General features: G+C 54.5%; 1 protein-coding gene and 1 long non-coding RNA gene across 5 annotated transcripts in view; one reads left to right on the top strand and one right to left on the bottom strand.

The window, feature by feature from the left end:
- LOC308184060 overlaps positions 1-5,635 on the top strand; it is a 28,775-nt gene extending 23,140 nt beyond the window's left edge. For all 4 annotated transcript variants that reach the window (XR_013942562.1, XR_013942563.1, XR_013942564.1 and 1 more), the window contains one exon: positions 1,244-5,635. This is a non-coding gene — a long non-coding RNA (uncharacterized lncRNA). The remainder of the gene's footprint in view (positions 1-1,243) is intronic.
- Positions 989-21,064, bottom strand: STRIP2 (striatin interacting protein 2). The gene is made up of 21 exons (XM_080570617.1): positions 20,861-21,064; positions 19,585-19,654; positions 18,637-18,711; positions 18,411-18,545; positions 18,129-18,249; positions 17,807-17,875; positions 17,607-17,713; positions 17,368-17,495; positions 16,904-17,089; positions 16,100-16,323; positions 14,751-14,816; positions 14,030-14,093; positions 13,380-13,451; positions 13,073-13,147; positions 12,327-12,424; positions 11,596-11,722; positions 10,092-10,192; positions 8,523-8,589; positions 5,092-5,196; positions 4,682-4,886; positions 989-2,948 (listed from the first exon to the last, which is right to left on the bottom strand). The coding sequence occupies exons 1-21, from the start codon at positions 20,981-20,983 to the stop codon at positions 2,698-2,700; spliced, it is 2,469 nt and encodes an 822-aa protein (XP_080426743.1). The 5' UTR covers positions 20,984-21,064; the 3' UTR covers positions 989-2,697.
- Between the last annotated feature and the right edge of the window lie 1,301 nt (positions 21,065-22,365).

Raw genomic sequence — 22,365 nt, 5'->3', positions numbered from 1 at the left:
CCAAAGAAACCCTCACAAAGCATGGCCTATCTCGATAAACGTACAGTCTGTGATAAATCCGTGATGAGATACAGCATTTAAGTTAAAAGTCTACCTTTCCCTAGTTATTTTTTTACACAGAGGTTCAGTTTTTATATAGAGGTATATCTCCAGGAAGCTTAACTTGTGTTGGAAATTAATAGTATTCAAACATAACAGCTCATACCTCCTTCTACCACAGAGATCCAGGTAAGAATTTGTATTCCTATTCCATACCTCAGAAAAGATGGAAGGCACTGATAAGCTATGGAAACCTCATATGAAGCAGAATTTAAATACAAAATGCAGAAAAATGAACACGATATCAAAGAGAATAACTAGTACCCACACAAACAGTGGGTGAAGGAGACACCTGGGGGGGGTTGAGCCAAACATGAAGGGCTTTTCTAAGTTTCTGATTAATAACTAATCAACTTGCTTGTCCCCTTGAAGAAACACCTCCGTGCCCTTAGTTTATTAAGACTAAAAGGATTTCATACTTCTGTAATACTTCCTTTACATTCAGACTTAGCTGTTAGGAAATAAGACAGTTTTCTAAATCACTCTAAAGCATAGAATAGCAGAGGAATCATAAAATAAGTGGTGCAGCTGGAAACAAATACGGGGACTATTTCAGTGTGGGGTCACCATGAGAAGGCAGGAAAAAAAGAACAGACAAGTGTCCCTTGTGCCAGACCATGTAATACCATGCAGGGTACAGCTCAGCTCTCAGGACCCTGGCCTGTGGGCGAAATGGGGGAAAAACTGCACATTTGGTAGGAAAACCAGATGAATCATCACAGAGAAAATCCTAAACTGTCCAGTTAGTCCTGGGCTCTGTCCCCTAGCACCTGGCTGGAAATAGTAGCATTTATACTACATTTCTACCCCTAAAACAAACAAACAAAATTAACCACCAAAAGCAGCATTTAAATTAAGGTGCACAAAGAAAAATATTCCAGTAAATGAATGAACTTCAAAAGTTGCTCTGGTTTATTTTGAACAAAAGCCTTTTTGAGCAGGTTTACTAATGCTATTTCATTGAAAAATGTCTTTTGCAAACCACATTAAGGAAACATTCCCAGTTTAATTCTACAGCAATAAGCACGAATCCTGCCATAACAAATACCTGTGATTTTATCACTTGTGCGCTTGCTACGTCGATACAGCTAGAGAGGAGCCAAATTTTGCCCATGTTTATTGACACATTTTTCTTTGACACCAGATCTGGTTTCATAAGGGAGGAAAGGTTAACCCCAGGATTCCCTGTGCTGGACTGACAACGTTTTGTAGAAAAAGGTAAGAATTCTCAGACCCCATCAGGATCCTGAAGGAAGCACGGGGAAGCCCAGCACTAGGGCTGCTGGCCGAGGAGAAGGTAGGCACAGTGCTGAGCAGAAGCTCACCCAGTGGGTTATCCCCTGCCCACGAGGGTTTTTCCTTGTTATAGAAAGCTCTCAGCTCAGTTTGCTATTCATTTTGAGAGCTCTGGACTGCAGCATCTGCTGTTTTCGTCATGTGATGGCAGCAAAGTGTTACCCAAAGCACTCTTCCTTCCCACTTAAAGGAAAGAGCCAAAAACCTGTGCAAAAATCAGGTTATTTTCAGGAAGATGTGGCATTTACTTTCTCCTCTAGGGCTAGAAGGGCTAAAGAGCAGTGAAGAAAGCAACCTGGAAACCTAATGTTGCAGTAATTATCCTTCAAAACCAATCAGCCTGCTGCACTTTGTTTTCCTGCATGGACGTCTTAATGGAGCATCTTGATGGATGAGGAAATAATCCTTTACGTGGCACTTTCAGACGTCTTGTAGTTTGGGTCAGTAACCTCTGTGCCAATAATTCTGGGCTCATTTCAGATGGAGAGGCAATCAATGTCCTCAGCAGCTCTAAGCAATGCACAGCTCACTGTGCATCTTACTCTAATGCAAGTGAATGAAGTGGTGAAGCAAAGTGGAGCAGTGGAAAAGGTAATTACTATCCCTCGTGAAGAATGCAAAATCGTCAGTTGTGGAAGAAAGCCTCCAACGCAGGCCGCACAATCCCAGCAGCAGCACTGGCCTGGGGACAAGCAGTAATGTCATCTCCGTTTGCCAAGTCAACCTGTCACCTCTGCTCAAGATCGCCACCAAGTGCCACCTATTTTCCACTTCATCAGGGAGCCAGGGCACCTTGCTCACAGCAGTAGGGTGTCTGGAGCACGTTCTTGGACATCCGTAACTGGATAAATGAAAACAAATTGAGCGCAGCATGGGGCGTTTGGGGGAGATGGAGACCTTCCACTGCTGAGATTCTCTTAGGACAAACTTGCATGCGTGAACCAAGCAAAGGGACAGCCCAGACTCTGATCTCTCGTGCACTGGTGTAAATTTGGAGTGAAAAACAGATGAGGATGCTGCTTACACTGCCACCAGCGTGATGCTGAAACCTGGTCCTTGGCCTCTGTGCAGGTCCGTTGCTACCACACAGTCTCCAAGAGGTCACCCCAAAGGGAAGACCTCCAAATAGATGGCAGTTGCGTACCAAGGATGTTTGGGTAGATACAAAGAGGCCTGGCCTCTTTAGAAAGATGGTCACCTTTTTTCCAGCCTTACTTAAGAACCCCCAGGTCCAAAATCACCTTCCTTTCCAGCCCCCGGGTCCTCACCGGGGTGGGACGGCGGCAGGTGACGGGGCGGCTCTCACTGGTAGTGCAGCAGCTCTTCCCAGCGGATGGGCTGGGAGAACACCTCCCGCTCCAGCCACAGCTCGTAGGAGCAGTGGAAGTCCTCGGGGAGCTCCAGCCGCTGGCCCAGCACGCTCTGCAGGCAGTTGTCCACCGGCGCAAACTCCGAATCCTGGGGCTTGTCGTATCTCCGGCTGTTGAAGGCTTCGATGTTGGCTCTCAGGGTGCATTCTTCAGCCTGGAAGTCCCACGGTCTGGCATCGATATCTAGGTTCAAGAAGAAACAAGACCACGGCATAGTGGAGAAAGTGACTCCGGTACGGTTTGACCAAAAGAAAGGATCAAGAATTTACAGCAGTCATGTGCCTGAACTAAAAAGAGTATTATATTAGCCAGTCAGTTATTTCTAATTCTATGGTAATTATTATTCATAATCAGTTGCTGTTATGCACGCATTTAATTTAAGGTATTTAAATAAAATATATTAAAATCACTTGTAAATTCAGCAGTCAGAAAACTTCATGCAGAAATGCAATTATTTCTGGCCTTCAGCATGGTTTAAGGACTCTGTACCACTACAAAGCTCCTGCTTTTTTTGGAAAGGCCCCACCACTTTTACTGAAGATCTCCGCAGATGTCTGAGGCAGGGATCAAGATTTAAAGCTTATAGCTAAAACCTCACAAATTTACTATAAGCTACTGAAAACAAAGGCTTCTAAATTTTGGGCAAGGTTGGGAAGCTAACAACTGACTGTAATAACCACAATATTTTAAACATCTAATATTATGTAAATATGTACCATTTCCAAAAAATTACTATTTCAAAACTTGGTCTTTATGAGCTTTGAATCTATATGAACCAGCCATTCGCTCCACAAAGGGTCAGCAAATTCACTGGCAAGGTCTCAGCAGTGCTGAAGGGAGGGAGAAGTCCAAGCTGCATCTCAGTCCAGATACACCAAGCTAAAAATAAATCCTTGGGGAAAAACCCTTCCGGATCTCGTCTTTGCAAGCCAAGTCCTGGCACGGCAAAGTGCCCAGGTCAAGAAGCAGCGCCTGCTGAGTAGTGAATTATGCGATCGCGGGCATAAAGAAGTCCTGCTGCTGCATTCAGCCCTGCAGGGAAGACGAGTGCGCTGAGCAAGGCAGCGAGGCGAGAGAAATCCCTGTAAAGGAAAGGGAGTCCCCAGCCTTCCCCAGCCCTCCGGCCCTTGGGCATCTGGGGAACTCCACTAGCCTTACAGGGAAATTAAAAATAGCGAGTCTAATTTTGGTTCTTCTGAATCAGTGGCACAGCGGTATCACAACTCTCAAAAGCATACCCGTCTTCGAAAAATAAATTATATCTTTTACAGTAGAAATTAACACCCTAATTATAATGCCTCTCTCCCCTGTAAGGAAGAGAAGATGTTAGGCCTTTACGTCTCGCCCTGTCTCCTTTTCAAACAGGGATGCCACCCAATTTTTCTGTTTAACTCTCTTTAAAAAAAAAGAAGATGTATGCAAAGCAACAGTTCAGGACCATGTTATTAAGCCTTCTAAAAATACAGCTTTAGGCCACGTAAGAGCTGTTGAAACAGACCGGCACGTCTTCAGCTTAAGGATCCTCAGCATCCGCCGCTGTTTCTCCGGCGTGCACTGCAGGGCTGCCGCCCAGATCCCAGACATGTGGCTGCCCCAAGCACACGTTTGGTGCGGAGCAAGTCAGTGCCCTGATGGCAAAAGCCATCGGTTTGGGAGTGCAGAATTGGAGGGCTGGGTTTGGTGGAAATTTGTCTTGAAGACCTCGTGGGACTGTGTCCCAGCCTGATCTCGTTATTCCCAACCTCCCTCATGCAACTGGGTTCCTCCTGATGGTGCCTTAAGGCCTCCGAAAAAAATCCCCAGTGCTGACCCAACCAAGTTTACAGTATCCCAGCAGGTCCTAGGACAAAACACGCCCGAACCCCAACACAACGACTGTGCCGCCGCGTGCAGGATGCGTCCCCGGCTCTGCTCACCGTTGCCGTAAGCCCAGTCGTCGTTCATGCGGTGCCGCACCTTCTGGTAGATGGCGGACATGGTTTTCATGTTGCTCTTCCTCCACTGGCGCCCCAGGTACTTGGTCTGGATTTTCAGCAGTTTGAGGACGTACAGCTGCATCATGGCCTGCTTCACCTTCAGCGCTCGCTTCAGTATCGGGGCCGACTTGAAGACTACCAGCATCTGCCAAGAGAGCAACGCAAGTCAAGGCCACGAGCTCAAGGAAGCAAAGCAAATACTGCCTGTGCAGCACTGGGTGTTACCATGTCACACAAACCCCGAGCAGACAGAATAGGGGTGGTCACCGTATCCCAAAACTGCTGCAGAGGGCTCGAGGATTGTAAAACTAAGTACTATTTGCAGGAGGAAAAGTATTTCTCCACCCTACCATCGTCCTCGAGTGTTTCCACTTGGTCAGCTTGTTGAGGATCCTCAGCAGGTTGATGCAGGAGAATAAGTTTCTCCAGCAGAACTGGTTGTTGTCTCCGGCCTCCTGCAAGAGGAGAGGGAAGAGGGTAACCCTAAGGGCAGTGCTCAGCAGCTCTGCCCTGTGCAGAATGCCCTCCCTGATGCTCTTCAGTGGCACAAATCTTATTTTGGACGAGCAGCGGAGCCGCCTCCTCGCCTGGGCTATCATTACACCACTGACAGCCCGCAGCTTTTCCCCAGGAAAAATGTTCTGAAAGCCTCGGACAAAAATCGGCATTTTTAGTTTGTATTTGGGTCTAGAAGAGGGCCCAAGATAAATCACGTTGCTCTGTCAAGGGGAATATATATTTCGGTAGATTTGTGTTCCTTGTTTTACAGAGCAAATTACAGCCTAGTCATCACCACTGCTCGGAGAACAGCTTCTTGTTAATTATATAAATTAATTCCTAAATTGCCACATGCTTAGAGGAAATATTATGGACAAATAAAAAGAAAAGACAAAATGATGAAGGATGACAAACATTCCTGTTGGGAAGACGGGACGTTTCTGTAACAGAGAGCCTCGCCAGCTTAAGTGCAGCTCCTACGTTTTTTGAAATAGTAGCTGTATAATTTTAAATATTAGCTGTACATCAGCACCCCCGGCTCTGGCTTGTGTAAACAGTGCTCATGGCACGTTTGAGCTGTAATTCCACCAGCACAGTAACCTGTCTTGTTTGAACAGCACGGAGCACGGCACAAGTGTCCCACAAATAACCTACTTGGGGCTGAGAGCAGAAACGAGTGCTGCTTAATTTATGAGCCACTTACAGCAAGCTGCAGCCTTAACCACAGAAAAAAAAAATCCTGTTCACGTTCTGGGCACCCTTGGGAGGAGAATTTGAATGAGACGCTTCTGTCAGCGCCTAATCCAGCTCTGAAGCTAGATTTACCAAGAAAATCCTGCCCGCGTAATACCTTTGTTCTTAAAAGCGAGCACCAAACCCCTTGTTTCAGGAAGCTGGTAAAAGCGCTAGCGTACGTGTAACTTGTAGAGGCCGACAAGAAACAAATCTGCCAGTTGGGAGCACTGTAATGCCGGGATTTGGTAAAAGCCACTCCGAGAAAATGCACTCTTCTGCCAGCAGAGGCTACGTCTGTGCTGGAGGCTCCTACGCAGCAGAGCGCAGAGGCAGGATGTCACCGAGATGCCACCAAAGGGGAGACGGGGACCAGGATGGGACTGAGAAGCCTGAGCCACGAGAGGATGGAAGAGGTCCCTGCTACCCTGCCAGGATTCATCCGCTTCTGATTTACAGCGTGGGAAGAGCAGCAGCTACCGACAGCCAGAGGGTCCCTCCTCTGGGAACGGCGCTGCCGAACGTGTCCTAGTTTTCCGTGGAAGCAAACCAAGCACGCCCTCCTGTATTCAGCCCACTGAAAGCACAAGCTTCTGTTATATCTGCTAAGAAATGTGTTACGGCTGTGGTGTTAAAATCAGCGTATCGGGGTTAAAAAAAAAAAAAAAAAGCCAAAACTGCATAAAATGTTGGCTGAAGAAAAGAAACACAAACACGTGCACAAACACATCTCTGAAGAACCAGGCTGTGTTTTATGCCTACCAAAATGCAGTGTCTAATTAATAGGAATACACCCTGCATCATTTCTAGACACGGAGCCAACCAATAAAAACAAGGAGAAAAAAAAAAAAAGAGAGAAAAAGAAAACTGGAACTTAATTGTCTCCTGCCTGAACCTCTCCAAGTAGCTCTGCAGGAGCCCTCCCTAGCAGCAGCCTCGAATTGCCACTTTCCAAGGAGAGGGTTTCAAGGAGAAAAAAGGCAGGGTTAGGTTTCTTCCTGCCAGACATCACATTTTCCTTGAGGGGCTCTGAGATCCTACATTCACGAGCGTCCTCCCAGAGGCATGCACACGCAGTAGCACTCAAGTTGGCTTTGGCATGTCTAATTAAATTAATCTCCGGTGAGGATAACACCCCTGTCTGCTGGAGGGAAGCAGTGGCTGATGGAGGGGGCAGTATGTTATGTTTGGACAGCACTGAGCACGGCAGAAATAATACATATATAGGATATATAACAAATAACCTGCCTAGGGGTGAGAGCAGCTCCCAGACTGGGGAGCGGACCCTGCTGGGAAAACGCACCTGCGAATGTTTTCCCTAGAAAAGTTAGGTTCTCTCTTAGAGCCACAAAACCTAGCGTGAACCTAAGGACCAGCACGAGCCATCGGAGTGCTCAGTGACACGTCGCTAGGTGTCCCCGTCGGGCCAGGATGCGGCCCGTGGGAGCCCAGCGGGGCTGGCCAAGACCCCCGGCCCTGCACAAGGGGCAGGAGCTGCCGCCTCCAGCAGGCACCCAGGGCAGTGTTGGTGGAAAGCACCAAACCGCAGAGCTGTGGAACATCCCGAGCTGGAACGGTGGCACGGCGGCGGCACAGGACCCAGCTGGCCACATGTGACCGTCCCGTGCCTTCCCGTACGTGCTCCGCAGAGGGGTTTTGTGTAAGTTTGGCATAAATCTGGCAAAATCAGCTCACAACAGGGATTTGCATCACAGGAGCGTTGGAACTGTGGTGGACACAGAGCTGATAAATTCATGTTTGCTGCCCCAGCTGCTCGCAGCCTTGGAAGGATTCGTGAGCAACTTTGGCTCATGAAAAACCTTTCACCACGGAAAACCTTTCTTGTTATTTCAGTGGCTGTAACCTCTTCAAAGCTAAGGAAAACAACAGGGGCTTAAGATTTTAGCAGCCAGGCACCACGCGATCACCCCTGCCGGTGATCAGGCTCCTTCTAAATGCTTCCTGCTGCATTTAGGGTCTCCCTTCCCAATGATCCCCTCCCTGTTAGCCACAAGGCTTGTGCCCGCTCTGCGCCCTGTGCGGGAAGAGCATCGCAGCCCGCGTGCAGCCCACGTCGTGCTGCAGTCGTGGCAGTTAGGGACCCTCCAGCATTAACCTCTCATCCGTACCCATCGTGCTGGCTGGCCTCTGTAATGCTCAGGCTCCTCTCCACAGGGAATTTGGTTTATTCCTTCATCTACTGGCATCTCACAGAGCGTGAGCGCTGAGCAATTAAAGCCTGGGAGGCAACAGCCTCTGGCTGAAGCCTTTTTAGAAGCAGGCTCTCTAGCTTGGACAAGTAAAAGGGAAAACTCTAAGCCCAGCAGATTGTACGGGGTGCACAAAGCTTGCCCGTGCCTCCTGCCCCACCTCCCCGTAGCTGGTAATAAGTCAGAATAGGGATGGGAGGAATTTTCTAGTCTGGAGGGGAGGGGAAAAGTCTAATTTGGGACTGAATGGGTATAGAGAGGGCAGAAGTAATAAAACAAAAATCCTTCCTCGCCTTCCCACGTAGAACCATACTGTTACAAGGAGCCTATGTGCTGCTTACCAGGCTTTCTGCAGTGAGCTCAGGCAAGTCGTGGACCGTACAGTGCGGATAATCCAGGACGGAGATGCTGCGGAAGATGGGAAAGGAGGGACTCGTTACAGAACAGGTCGGCATGCGAGCAACTTTTTAGGATGATCTATGAGACTACGTCCAGCAACCTGCAACGTCTTCCTGCCTCATGGCTGGGGTTTGAGTTGCCAGGGCAGAGCCACCTCTGGTGACAGCGTCTGCCCAGCACCGTCAGCATCCTCCTGGGCTCCCAGCACCACCACTGCCCCATGCCTCAGCTTAACGGAGCACGCCGAGCCCTCGTGGCTCCCGAGTGTGTCCCAAGCGTGTTAGTGAGGGCTCGGAGGATTTGGATCCATTAAGACATGGCAGATTAGTTATTCGTATGGACACACACACACAAAAAACCACAACACAAAACCAAGCACATACGAAAAGCAGATCTTGGGTTAAAATGCAGACATCTGGCAGAATATTACCAGCAAGAAAATGCACGGTAAGGGCATCAGGTCTTTCCTGGCCTTCTGGGTTTATTGACTTTGTAAAAGTACCCAAACAAAAATTGTATACATATTTTATATAAATTATAAATTAGATAGTTATAAATTATATTAGATAAGTTTTATATAATTTGATAATTTATATTAATTTATATATTATATTTGTTTGGCTATGTATATTATATATTAAACAATATATAATATAATATGCATAGTATATATACTACATATATGATGTATATAATATACAATATATAATATGTACATATACACTCACTGATGCTATCTATGTCCCAAGACGTGCAGGGATCTAAAATGAAGCCTGCACTATCAGTCTCGCAGCGTCAGTCCTTCCATCCCCTTCTTTGCCGCTTGCTGCTTTTAAGTCCAGCAGCTGAGCCACAGCTCAGCCGCCACCAAGCCAGCGGGAATTCAGGGTAGAGACACAAGGTCTAGAGATGCCCTAAGTCAGGCTAAACCTCTTGTGGACTGTCTACGGGGCCGGATGCTCCTCGTGGGCTCCCAGGTGCCACAGCCTGACACAGGGCACGGAGCAGATGCAACCCTGACGTCCCAGCGGGAGCCCACGGCTCAGCGCCGCGCGCCACCCAGGTACTAGCATCGCTGCTGCCACCTCCCATCCTGACATCGCCAGGCTCAAAAGGGAAAGGCAGCGACAACTACGTGAGACCTGAGGGAGTCGGGAAAGCTGAATTTTGGCTATAAAAAGCAGAGAAGACACAGAAGGCTCTGCCCCACCTCGCCTTTGTGAAGCTGTGGTCCACAGATGCCCAGGGGCAAAAAAAAAAATGCTTTCCAGGAGGCCACGCAGAGATGAAAACCAGCCCAGTGAGAGCGAGATGGGTCTGGGCATACCTCAGCAGTGAGGGAGAGTCTGGAACCCCCTGCACTGCACCCCTCCGTGCAGTGCAGAACCCGCTGCCCCAAGCCACTCTGGGGCCAGCGGTCACTCAGCCCCACCGCGTGTTCATGTGTTTGGGGTCTTCATGCACATTCCTCCCTGCTCCACCACCTCTCTCTTCCCCAGCAGTGGCTGTACCTGTTTTTGGCAGTGATATAAGACATGATGTTTTGGTTGAAGAACTTCAGGATCAGCGGGATGCAGTTGGCAAACACCAAATGCTGGGACACGTACTCAAACTGAGGAAGAGAAGTGAGATGGGTCAGCGTTAGCGGGAGCAACAGGAGCGTACGCTGGGAATGGAAACCCATTTCCAGTTGGAAGCAACACAGCCTCGATGGTTTGCTCTAGACACCCAGCAGACCATCTTCCCCGTGCCGAAGTCTGCTGTAAAAGGCTTGCACCATATACAACAACTCCCACCGGCGGGGAAATTGCATTTGCCATACAGTGGACATCCAGCCTCTGTGTTTTAGGGATAGCTTCCGTTTAGGGACAGCTGCACCTAGTGTGTGCAGGTCACTTTTCAAGATCAAATCTGCAACAAAATAGTATATGGGGAAGGAGGAGATAGAGCTACTAGGAGAGGAAATTGAGAAATTCCTACTGCAGCACATGCTAACCCAGCCCCTTTTTAAATTTCGACTTTTGAAAAAGTACCCTTACCTTCTTGTACGCTTTTAATTTCTCTCCCTCTCTAAACGTTAAAAGGCCTGGGTCTGCATAACACAACACATCTCCACCGCCCTCTAAAGGAGGGATACAACCAGCAGCAATCTCCCGTTCACGCAGCCCACGCCGTCCGACCCCATCGCATCCTGCCCTGCCCAGCCTATCCATGCTTCTCACCATCCATCATCCAAAACCCAGGAGGAAGGAGCAGCTTGCTCCCACACCTCAAAAAAAAAAAAAATAAAAAAATAAAGGGGGGGGGGGGGGGATACGGGAACCCACAGCAAAGGCAGGATTGGAAAATTTGATTTTTTTTTTCCATTTTACCCAATCCAATACATGGATTTCTATTTAACCTCATATATATATGTGCATATATCAGTGGGCTTCATAAAACGGATGGATTTGATGGCTTTGCACCACGTGGAAACCTCTTAAATAACAAACAAACAGAAAACCGCCACCTATTTAACAAAATTCAAATTGCATCTGGGACCCTGACCTTCAGCTCTGCTGAAACCGGAGCCCCCAGAGCTTGACCCTGCCGAGGGGCAGAGGACCAGGTTGGCTGGCCTCACGAGGTCCCACCCAGCACCACCTCTCGGCACTGGAGGGTCTTGCCTAATCCCTATTCCCATACCCTTCTGCCAGGGAAGGCTCTTTCTTGTGAGATCTCCGGAATTTTAACCTGATCAGCCACAGCGTGAGTTTTCCCAGCACTCTGGGAACTCGTTCCACGTGGGTGGAAGTGATTCCGTCAAAACACAGCCAAAGACATACGGCAGGCAGGTTATCCCTGCACGAGTAACGCTACAAAAAACGTGTCCTGGGGCTAGGGTTCATCTCTCCAGAAAAGCCACCTGCAGCTCCCCACGGACACGATTCCTGGAGAGGTCCTCCACAAGAGCACCGTGGGACACACCGACTGCACAAGCGGCTTGGCAGTGGCCGACCCCTTCTCAGCGCTCACCTGGTAGATGTGGTTCAGCTTGAGGTGCTTGAGGAGCAGCAGCAGCAAAGCCGAGATGCTCTTCACGATAATCTCCTTGTGCCTGTTCACATCGATGCCCAGCTTCATGCTCTGCAGGACGGTGATGCTGGGTTGGAGGGAAAGAAGGTAAGGGCGCAGCGGGTACACGAAGGGACTGGCGCACTCGGATCCATCTGGAGCGGCTCCGCAGGGACCTTCCAGGTCTTGTTTCTATCCCCTTCTGCCCGTTGACACCAGAGTGTGTCAAGAAAAGAAGAGCTGATTGCCCTCAGCCAGCAACCCTGGGGAGCAGCGTGGAGGATGCCTACCACATGCTCACGGATAGTTACGACTTGCCTCAATTAGTGTGATTTCATGATTTGTGTCAATTAGCTAGAACAGCACAGAGGGCAGCTGACTGCGCTCGAACCCTTACACCCCCCCCAAGCCAGTGTTCATTTCTGTGGCTTTCACCCCTCTTCCCCAGCAGCAACAGAAGAATCTCAGAGTCATGTAGGTTGGAAAAGACCTTCAAGATCATCGAGTCCAACCATCAACCTGACCTACTGCGTCCCGTCACTAAACCACATCCCAGTAGCTTGGATCTATCCAAAGAGCCATCCCCAAATCTGGAGCCCCCTGAACCTCTTGGCAAACCCCAACTCTCCCACTTGGTCCAAGACTTCACATCACAGCGGGGACAGCTGGTGGCCACCTCCCTGGGGACTTACGGCATCTCTTCCGGCAGCACGTCTGCCAGGATGTTGATGGAGTCGGTCTTGGCTTTGGAGGTAGGCGCTGCAGCAAGGAGGATCTTCAGCAGAGCTATCTGCAGAAGAGGGCAGGTGTGGAGGGATGGTCTTGGGAAGGGGGAATTCCTTCCTTCGCCTTCACTTGCCGGAGCTGGACAACTTCAAGCCAACTCAACGGGATTTCAGCAGCCCAAGCTCCACTCATGGTGATGGACTGACTATGCCAAGCCTCAACCTTTACACCCTGGGCAGACAAGCCAGTTGCACCTCTGGCTTGGCATTACTTGATGGATCTGACCGCTAGCAGTATGGATAAATTAATGCAAGAGTCGCCTGGAGCTTAATGCATTTAAATCTGTTTGCCTCTTCCCATGGATGCAGGGCACGCGCCCACTAACATCACAAGGTAGCTGAATTTTGGGACGCACATTGTACTGTGTGAGAATCTCTTGGGGCCATGGGAAAGCTGCAAGGGGTGTCCCCATGGGAACATCACACCTTACAGACTCCCCATTAGCTGTTAAGAGCACTCCCCAGGTTGGTTTGTTCGCAGAGCCACCCAAAGCGACACGATGGGGCAGTTTGGTTCCTGCTCAAGGACGTCCAGAGCTTGTTTTTTGGGGTCAGACGATGCCTGCACCCACGCACAACGGCTCGTCGGCTCGCCATTTGGCACCATTCCCCGCTCACAAATTCGTTTTTACTTTTAAAAAACACGGGCTTACCATATACTGGGGGAGGTTGTACAGCATGGCTCGATACAAGATCTCACAAGGGGTTTCTTGGACTTCCTCTTCCCCCTGTAGCACAGAGAAATATTAGAAACAAGGGGGAAAAAGTATTTCTGGTCTGCACAATTGAGGTATGTCAGTCACATCACTAAAACCTAACTTGAGGACTTATTGATTTGGTCACGATACAGTGTTTTAGAGCAAGGAGCATCCAAGGTGTGTTTAAGGATCAGGGAAAATGTGTGGATTTCTGTGAATTTCTCCACGTGTCCGTTTAGTGACGGGGAGCACATCTCCTTACCAGAGACATGGGGCACTTCTCCAGCTCCTCCTCGTTCTTGATCTGGATGTCTGAGATGGAAATGTACTTGTGCTGGCAAAATACACAGAGGCAGAGAAATTCCACAGCTGCGGGAGGGAACACTGAGCAGTGACAACACCTGTGGCGTTCATTCGTATCCGAGGTAAGTGCACAGGTCACAGCACACACGTGGAGAACTTCTCTTTGCAGAGGACATCCCTCTGTCCCCGAAGCCCCTCACCCATCGTGCTTGTGATTGCTTCCACCTACTCCTCCTAGGATCTCCCCACAAACAAATGGAGAGCTCAGGCTCAGCGTGTCGTTGCACATCAGCTGAAGAGGAGCAGAGGACTGAACGTGCATGAATCATTTACGGTGCGCTGAGAGAACATGTGAGTAACTTGAAGCTCTTAGTGAGTGCTGTGGCACGAAGTTAATGCACGCGAAACTTGATGCCCTGCAGTCCCTCTAGGGCCCTGGTGATCTTGGCCAAAGATTTCCCCACCTCTATGAGATCCCCATGGGTGTGATCCCTCCTCAGAGCATCTGCAGATGCACAGATAGCATGGGGTGAGGCTGGACCAGCTGGCAGCTCCCCAGGGCTTTCTGGGCTGCTTCACCCGAACGCTGCGCACGGCGCGATGCCTTACCTGCTTCAGCGTCTTCACGCTTTCGTGAATCGGCCGTGGCAGCCCTATCAGGGTCTCGGTGTCTCTGGAGGGGAGGACAGAAGGTAAGTACAAGGCTGGGGAGGTGATCCCGGTGACTTCCATCTCACACGAGGTGAAAGGAGGGAGGCCATAGCCCACCGAACGCAGCCTGGATGGGTGGGGAGCTGGGAGAGGTGTTGGTGTGGGCTGCCCACCTCCCACCTCCTCCCCGGCAAAGTCTGCATGAGAGAGGGGTAACGTTGGCAAAAGGATTTGGGTGAAAGCAGATCTCTGTCCTGACCGTGCTCAGCACCACACCTACAAACCAACACATCCTGTACACCCTGCTGGGCCCGGGCCAGGATGACTGCGCTCGCAGCTTGGTTTGTTCGGAGCGGGTAATTTGCTGGGGATATCGGATCACCCAGACTCCTCCCCTCAACGTGGGCTCTTGCTCGGGACAGGGGTCACTTATTCTGGGCTAGGTCTGATTTTTAATAGAAGGAGGTCCCCAGAGGCCAGCATCCTCAAGGACGCGTTCTAATAATGCTGAGCGCAGTGCTGCAGCCCCAGCAAAACCCAGCGCTGCTCCGCGTCGTCCCAGGGACGATTTAGGGTGGCTGAGCGGAGAACAGCCGAGCTCTGTGGGTTAAATTGCAGTTAAATTGCACCGATGGGAGCTAGGGGACAGCTCTGTTGGCCCTGTGCACGTGACACTCACTGTCCCAGAGTGAAGCCGATGAATTTGTTCCTGCTGGCCTCCAGGAAATGCTCGATGTCCTTCTGTCTGATGGAGCAGCAGAGAAACGAAAACGAGAAGGGAGGAAAAGAGACATTTATCAGAACGCAGCCTCCGCTGCCTAGAAAGAGCTCCCGAATGGGGCTGGCAAGAACCTCTTAGCTTTCTAGGATCGATTTCTCAAGGTCTTAATAGCTGCTGGCTACAGCCACCGTTGCTCACAACGTGAGCCAAAACCATCTGCATTTGCCGAGCAGCTCCACGGGAGAGTGCAAGTAAACGGCGAGCGGTTTCCTATGACCAGGAACTCCTTGCACTTCTCTGCCCTGAGCACATGCAACTGCAAGTAGCACCTGCTCCTTTGGGGCGAACAAACGTGATCTCCACAGCCTCGCAGAGCGTGTGCTGCTACGGGAGAGGCCGCTGACATCTCGTCCGCCTTGGGCATCTTGCATGAGAACGGCTCGGGTCTCAGCGCTGCCAGCGGAGATGGGAGCCGAGGCAGGGAGAAAAACGGCCGGATTCCCAGGCACCAGCCAAGAAAAACAAGGGTCATTTGATTCCAAAGCCGAGCGCGTTGACGCGGAGCACGATGGCACCACGTGTGCAGGGACCCACGTGGGAAACGGCTTCTCGCTGCGTCCCCCCAGGAGCGCTGCGGATAGAGGCGCTTAACCCCTCACTGCCCCCACAGCAGAAAGATGTATTTGCTCCTGCGTTTTAAAGATACTGGATTAAATCCAGGCTTCAGATCAGCAGCAAGAAGCTCGCACGGATTTGAAGGAGAGGGCAGAGGGTCACCCTTTTTTCCTAACCCTCCTCCATACCACAGGTAGCAGGATTGGCCCTAGGAAGGGAAGGCACCATGTTTTATCAGCTGTATTTCTCCCATTTCTCACCCTACGAGGCCACTCAAGAAGGATTCATTTGGCAACACAGGGGTCCCACTCAGTGAGCAGGAGCCCCTTTCATTAACCAGATGATTAATCAAGGACCCTGCCCTACCAAGACCCATCGGTGCCGGCTGGGACAACTCGCCCTGCTCCCAGCCCATGGGCCCTGTTCCCATAGAAATTCATTCCCAGTGCCCCTGGGGTTTCCAAAATGGGATTTCCACTCCTTGGCCGGCCTTGGCCACACTTGGCTTGTAAAGTCAAGCTAAACCCAGCCCAGCAAGGGCCAACTGAGACCGAAAAAGAAGTGGAGTCACCTCAGCTCGGCTTGCCAGGAGCCAACAAACTTGCCACAGGCAGATATTCAGCCTGTAATGAGCTCCAGGACAGGCAGCTGGTAGGACTGGGGAGGATGGCAATGAAACCAGCTGGATTTACCTGACTTTGGGGGCCCAGGGGAGGCCTTTGGGGAACGACACCCTTTCAATAGGTGCGCGCTGGGCTGGCACCATGGGGATAATCGCATCCCGCTCCATCAGGTCCAGCTCCCCCTCAATCCCGCTGTCCACATCATCGCTCTCTTCTTCATCAATTCCTGCTTCATCATTCTTGAAGGGGTCTCTCTCGTTGTAGATATCCAAACTGTCCTGCTTCATCAGGGGCTGCAGCAAAATGGGATGGAGAAATTGAAGTCACACCACAGATTTCATTTCCCTCCCAGCCACCGGCATCAGACATCTCCATCCTGGAAGGGCTGAAATCCCAGGTGTTCCCTGGGTGAGGATTTCCCTTCTATCTGTTGCCACCAGAGTCTGGACAAGGAACAAGCTCCCTCTGTGCCTCTAACCTTGCTGCTCTGGGAAGTGTGGCCCCATTTTCCACCTTAATTGTTGGAGCTACCGCCCGATATCTCCCCCTTAGTACAAGAAGTGTTTTCATCCTCTGACCGTAACCCCGCAATGCCAAGAACTGAGCTAAAGAAAGACGAGCCTGCTGCGAGCAGCTGGGTGCTCAGCACTTATCAGCCTTTTGCCATAGGGTCAGGACATCCTCTCGCTTCCTCCGGATCAAGCACATCACAGGGCTGATCTGCAGCAGCTTTTATAAGCTGAGAAATGCATGAGCGCTTGGAGGGGGAAGGAAAACGTGCTCCCGAGCACAGGCTGGCTCCCTGAGCAGGAGAAAACCCCTCCCCATGAGAAAACCCTGGTCCACGTCCCGGGAGGACGCGCTCGCCCTTACCCGCCGGCTCCGGTGCCCGCGCTTCTGCTGCTGCTGCTCCACGAGCTCGATGCAGTAGGTGGGAGGCGAGGCGGCGCGCATGCTGCGCATCACCTGGATGCTGTCCTCCGGCAGGGGCGGCAGGCCCAGCTCCTCCCTCTTCCTCACCTTCATCGCCTGCAGGGCTTCAAATCCTCCCAGCGTGAACTAGGGACCAACAAGAGAGGTGACGGAGCAGGCAGGGGAGGTCCCTCCCGCGCCGCGCGGCTCTTCGGGGCTGCCCGGGGAGCAGCGGCTTGAGGCCATCGAACTGAAGAGCTGAGGATGGAGAAACCTCACCCCAGAGGGAACCGTTCACCTCGGTCAGCCTCTTGTGCCACCCTAAATAACCCCGCCGTGGCTGCACTGAACAGTGGGGAGTGTCCGGGCCGCACAGCGCCGTTCCCAGAATTACCAGGTTCTGGGAAAAGAAGGTTTTCACGCACCAGGAGCACCTTCCAGAGCAGGAGCAGGACCTTCTTCATGGGGAAGTGGGGAGCATGGCCACTGCAGAACTTGGTCACCATCGTGAAGAGCAGAAGAGCAAACGGCTCTTCGGTGCGCACGGGGAACCCTGGCAGGGAGAGGGACCAGGAGCGGGTTTAGAGCCCCGTCCCCGAGGTCTCCCCACGGAGCTGGGGCAGCAAAGGGACCTCGCTGGCGCATGATGAACCCCGAGGCTCACCCAGCTCCATCCTGAAGGTCTCCCGGCAGGTTTTCCACTCCGGGGGATCCGACTCCTGCTCCACGCGGATGTTCTCCACCATCAGGTACATGACGCTGAGCAGCACCCTGCCGGGACAGCACGGCGGGGAGGTGACGCCGGGTCCCCAGCGCTTGTCCCTGATGCCGGCCCCACGGCTGGCAGGGGGCAGAGGGGGGTACCTGAGCTCGGTGCTGTCGGCCAGCGAGATGGCCGGCTTCCGCAGGGCGCTGCTGCAGGCCTGGCTGTTGCTGCAGGGCAGGGGAGGGAATGGCTCAGCACCAGCCACCAGGCACTGGCTGCTCCTCACCCCCGGCCCCAATCCCAGCCCCAATCCCAGCCCACGGCCCTGGAGGTGGAGACGCAGCACTCGGGGCTGTGCCACGACTACGGCACCTTGCTGGTCCGCGGTGAGGAGGAGGAGGATGAAGAGGGGGGAAGAGGAGGAGAAGGATGGGGAGAAGAGGAGGAGGAGGAGGGCGAGGGCAGTGCAGGTCCTCTCACTCGATCTCCATGTTGAGCAGCTCCAGGAAGGCGGTGAAGGTTCCCAGCTGGTAGAGGAGGAAGCTGTTGTGCCGAGACCAGTGCAGGACATCGTCTTCATTATCGCAGTCTCCAAACACGCCTGGAGAGGCCCCAAGGGAGGCAGTGGTTAGGAGGAAGCTGCTTTGGAGGCCCCGGGGCCATCCTGGGAAGGAGCTTTGCTGCACCGAGCTGGCACAGGATTGCCACCCAGAGATGACATTTCTCCCAAACCTCCCGCCGGAGCCAGGCAGCGGTCCTTACCCTGCGCCAGGTACAGGATGGCCCGTGCTACCTTGAGCCTCTTGTCCCTGTTGACCACCTCCAGCCCATCCAGCAGGTGCATGACGTAGGCCTTCTGCTGTGCCCTGTCCAGCTCCAGCCACCGCCGTCCCCGCACTGCGAAGGGGACACGACCACGACCACCAGGCGGGTGCCGGCTGCGGCGGGGCAGCCCCAAGCCACGGGGCGCTGAGCCCGGAGCCAGTACCTTGGGTGTGAAAATCCTCCTCGAAGCATCTCCTGTTAGTGCCGAACTCGGGCTCCTCGGTGTAGCTGTACAGCTCTGATGGATCAAAGGGGTCGGCAGTGAGCCGGGGGCTTCCCCCTCCTCATCACCACCGAATTCCTCGTGGGGCTCTGAGATGTCCCCACGTGCCCGAGGAAATGGGGCAGAGATCTCAACTTGTCCCTGGGCCCTTCTGTAGCTCCACTGGGCACCTGGTACCCACCCAGCGCTACCAAATTCATCATTTGCAGCCCTAATTTGCAGCCGGGGGTGGAGGCTTTGTGCCCGTGGGGCAGCAGGGAGGGCAGTGCGGGTACCCAACTTGCCATAAAATCCGACAAAATCAGAACAGGATCCGCAGCCCTACGGAGCCCCCCACACAGCCGCATGATGCTCTGGTCTCGTCAAGCCTCGCTGCAGCTGCAGCTCCGGTTTCTGTTCCCCGGGGCTTTTCCCCCTCCTCTTCCTCGCCCCTGGGCCGTTCCCACGCCCCTGCCCCGCTGCATCTGCAGCACCGTAGGGGTTTTTGGGGTAAATTTCTGTCCCGGTTCAGTCAATTTGCAAAGGGAGGGACTGCAGAAGCACCCGTGCAGCCAGGCAGAACTGCACTGATCTCACGCTGAGCGGCTCGGAGGTTGTGGCACCTGCACACGGGGCTGGACCCGGAGGGACGCGGCATTGTGCCCATTCCCATATAATTCCCACAGCCCTAGGTAATTCCTACAGCAGCACCGTGGGGGACCCCGGCAGTTTTGGGGTGGAAGCAGCCCGAGTCACTGCCCCGCGGGGAGATGTGGGACGGGGCCATAAACTGCTAATAAAAACCTCGTGCTCTTTTAACACCAGGATGGTGCTACCCCAAAACCACCTCCCACCCCACGAGGACACCCGTTAGAGCAACACAGCCCCGAAACGCCCCGCTGGCCCCACCTGACAGCTCTGCGCCGTGGCCGTCGGCGTCCCCGTATCCAAACTCCAGGTTGGGGCAGTCCAAGGAGCCCTGCGGAGAGCAGCGGGGGTGAGTGGTGGGCGCGGGGGGCTCCCACGTCCCGGGGGGGCCGGTCGGGAGCCATCGGGACGGGGCTGCGAGGCCGCTCGGGGAGCGCGGTGCTGGCAGGGTTTGTGCCGGAGCTCCCGCAGCCGCCGCAGCGGGGACTCGTGTGTTGAGGATCTCGGCTCGGGTCCCCAGGGCTTGGCCGGGCCGTTTGGCACGGGGCAGATTTGGGGAGGTGCGTGTAAAAATAGCGCTCCCCGGCCCCAGCAGAGCCACGGCAAAGCCCGGGCAGGACCCAGGCAGGACCCCCCCGGGAGCTTTTTGCCTTCAGAGCTCCACACGTGCTCCCCGTCCCTCCTGGCTTAAAACGGGGGCTGGTTTGGAGCCAGGGCACCCATGGGGGATGCAGACCCCCGTGCCCTCCCCATCCCCACGCCAGGTTTTGGGGTGCCCGGGGCGGGGGGGGGGCTGTAGACCCCAGCCCCGCAGCTGCTCCCGAGGAACTGGAGCGTGAAACCTGGCGGAGGAGCGCGGAGAAGGCGCAGTGGCTGGACACGCGGCTGGGCAATAAGCGTGAAATAAAATAAATAATAATAATAAAAAAAAAATCGATAAAAAACGTGAAATAAATGCCCTTACCATCAGCTCCCCTCCCGCGTTCCGGCACCCTCCTGGCAGCCAGGCTGGGACCGGGGCGCGTTGTCCCCGTTAATTGTCCCCGTTAATTGTCCCCGTTAACACCGATGTCCCCCCCCCCGGGATGCGCAGCGCAGATCCCCGATTTCTGCCCAATTTCTGCCCCGGTTTCTGCCCAATTTTTGCAGCCTGGCAGAGGAGCCGCGGAGCCCGGTGGGGGCGAGGGGATTCGGGGAGCCGGGAGGCTCCGGGAGCGGGGGGGGGGGGGGGGGAAGGCGAAGCCCGGAGCCCCCCCTCGGGCACCGACCCCGGGTGGGCACCCAGGGACCGGGTCCCCCCCCGCGCCCTGCTCCCGGGGATCCCCTGGGGGGGCTTCGTGGTGCCCGCGGACCCCACGGTACCGGGGGGCTGCGGGGGGGGGGGGCCTTCGGGACCGAGCCCCCCCAGACCCCTCCGGACCCCCAGAGACCTCGAGCCGGCACCCAGAAAGCCTCGATCCGCACCCCCAAGCCCGAATCGTGCCCCCCCCCCAGCCCGACCCCACTTTGGGGCGCCCCCCCCCCCCCCGGTCCTTACCTCGGATTCCTTCCGCTGCCCCCTGAAGAGCTCCCGGCGCTGGGGCTGGGGCTGGGGGGGGCCCGGCCGAGCCCTGCCGGGACCCGGACCCGGACCCGGACCCGGCGCCGCCGCCGCCTCCATGCGCTGCGCGCCCCCCCCCGGGTCCCCCCACCCCGGGGCAGCGCCACCGAGCACGTGGGGGCCGGGCTCCGGGCCACGCCCCCCCGCTCCTATTGGTCTGCTGGTCCCAGGGGGCGGGGCCGGAGGACACACCCCCGCCATGCTATTGGTGGAGAAGGGGAAGGGGGTGGGGACAGCAGAGGGGTGGGGTGGGGAGGGGCGGTGCTGGGGGGGGGGGGCATGGGGGCACCCCGGGGTGCTGGGGGGTCATGGGGGTGTTGGGGTGCAAGGGGGGACCTGGGGGCTTTGGGGCACCCCGGGGTGCTGGGGGAGTGTGTGGGGGGGGGGGGCTGGAGTGCGGGGAGGGGGGGGGAGCTATGGGGCACCCTGGGATGCTGGGGGGAGGGAGGTGGGCTTTGGGGCACCCTAGGGTGCTGGGGGTCATGGGGGGGGTGTTGGGGTGGAGGTGGGGGCGGGTCTGGGGCACCCCAAGGTGCTGGGGGGTGTTGGGGTGGGCTATGGGGCGCCCTGGGGTGCTGGGGGTCATGGGGAGGTGCTGGGGTGGGGGTTGGGTCTGGGGCACCCTAGGGTGCTGGGGGTCATGGGGGGGGGGGTTGGGGTGCATGGGGGGGTTATGAGGTGTTTGGGGTACATGGGAGCCACATGAGGCACCTCGGGGTGCATGGGGGAGTTATTGGGGTGTTGGGGTGCAGGGGGGGACCTGGGGAACCCCGGGGTGCTGGGGGCAGTAGGGGTGTTGGGGTGCATATGGGGGGGCCGCCAGCACCCCCATTTCCACCATTAGGGGTACGGGTGGCTGCCGGGGGCGGGCTGGAAACGAGGGGTGGGAGTGGGGGTGTGTGTGTGTGGGGGAGTCCCCCCGGTCCCCCCTGGATCCCCCAGTGCGGGTGGTTGCTTTTAGGGGCAAGCCAGTGGGCGCCGCGTTGGTGCCACTCAGCAAACGCCGGCTGCACCCAGCACCCAGCACCCAACGCCCAGCACCCAACGCCCAGCACCCGGCACCCGGCACCCAGCACCCAACACCCAGCACCCAACACCCAGCACCCGGCACCCAGCACCCCGTGTGGCTTCGCGGCTGGAAAAGATGAAGCCTGGCATCGGCGCCTGCTCCGGCCCCGTGGTGTTTGGACTTTTGCTCTTTGGCAGCGGGAGGCGATGGAACGGGAGCAGCGGTGATACCGGGAGCAGCGGTGATACCGGGAGCAGCGGTGATAACGGGATGGCCCCGTGCCCGCTGCAAGGCCAGCGCAGGAGCCACAACAGTCCCCGGGGCCACAACATCTCGGCCGCCACAAGGACACGCAGCCCCAAGGACGGCAGCCCCGTCCCCCTCCCTCACCCCCCCATGTCCCAGATTTGGGACATTTCTTGCTCCCACAGCT

This window comes from Anser brachyrhynchus (assembly GCF_964034855.1).
Source record: "Anser brachyrhynchus genome assembly, chromosome: 1".
NCBI classification, from domain to species: domain Eukaryota; kingdom Metazoa; phylum Chordata; class Aves; order Anseriformes; family Anatidae; genus Anser; species Anser brachyrhynchus.
This window is presented reverse-complemented; position numbering and strand designations above follow the sequence as displayed.

Bases quoted from the DNA above. Each gene is read 5' to 3' on its own strand.
- STRIP2 (XM_080570617.1), bottom strand. From the start codon at position 20,983: ATGGAGGCGGCGGCGGCGCCGGGTCCGGGTCCGGGTCCGGGTCCCGGC. The intron at 17,496-17,606 runs GTGAGCCTCGGG...TCTCCCTGCCAG, and splicing joins GACCTTCAGGATGGAGCTGG to GGTTCCCCGTGCGCACCGAA. The intron at 2,949-4,681 runs GTGAGCAGAGCC...TCTTGAACCTAG, and splicing joins CGACTGGGCTTACGGCAACG to ATATCGATGCCAGACCGTGG.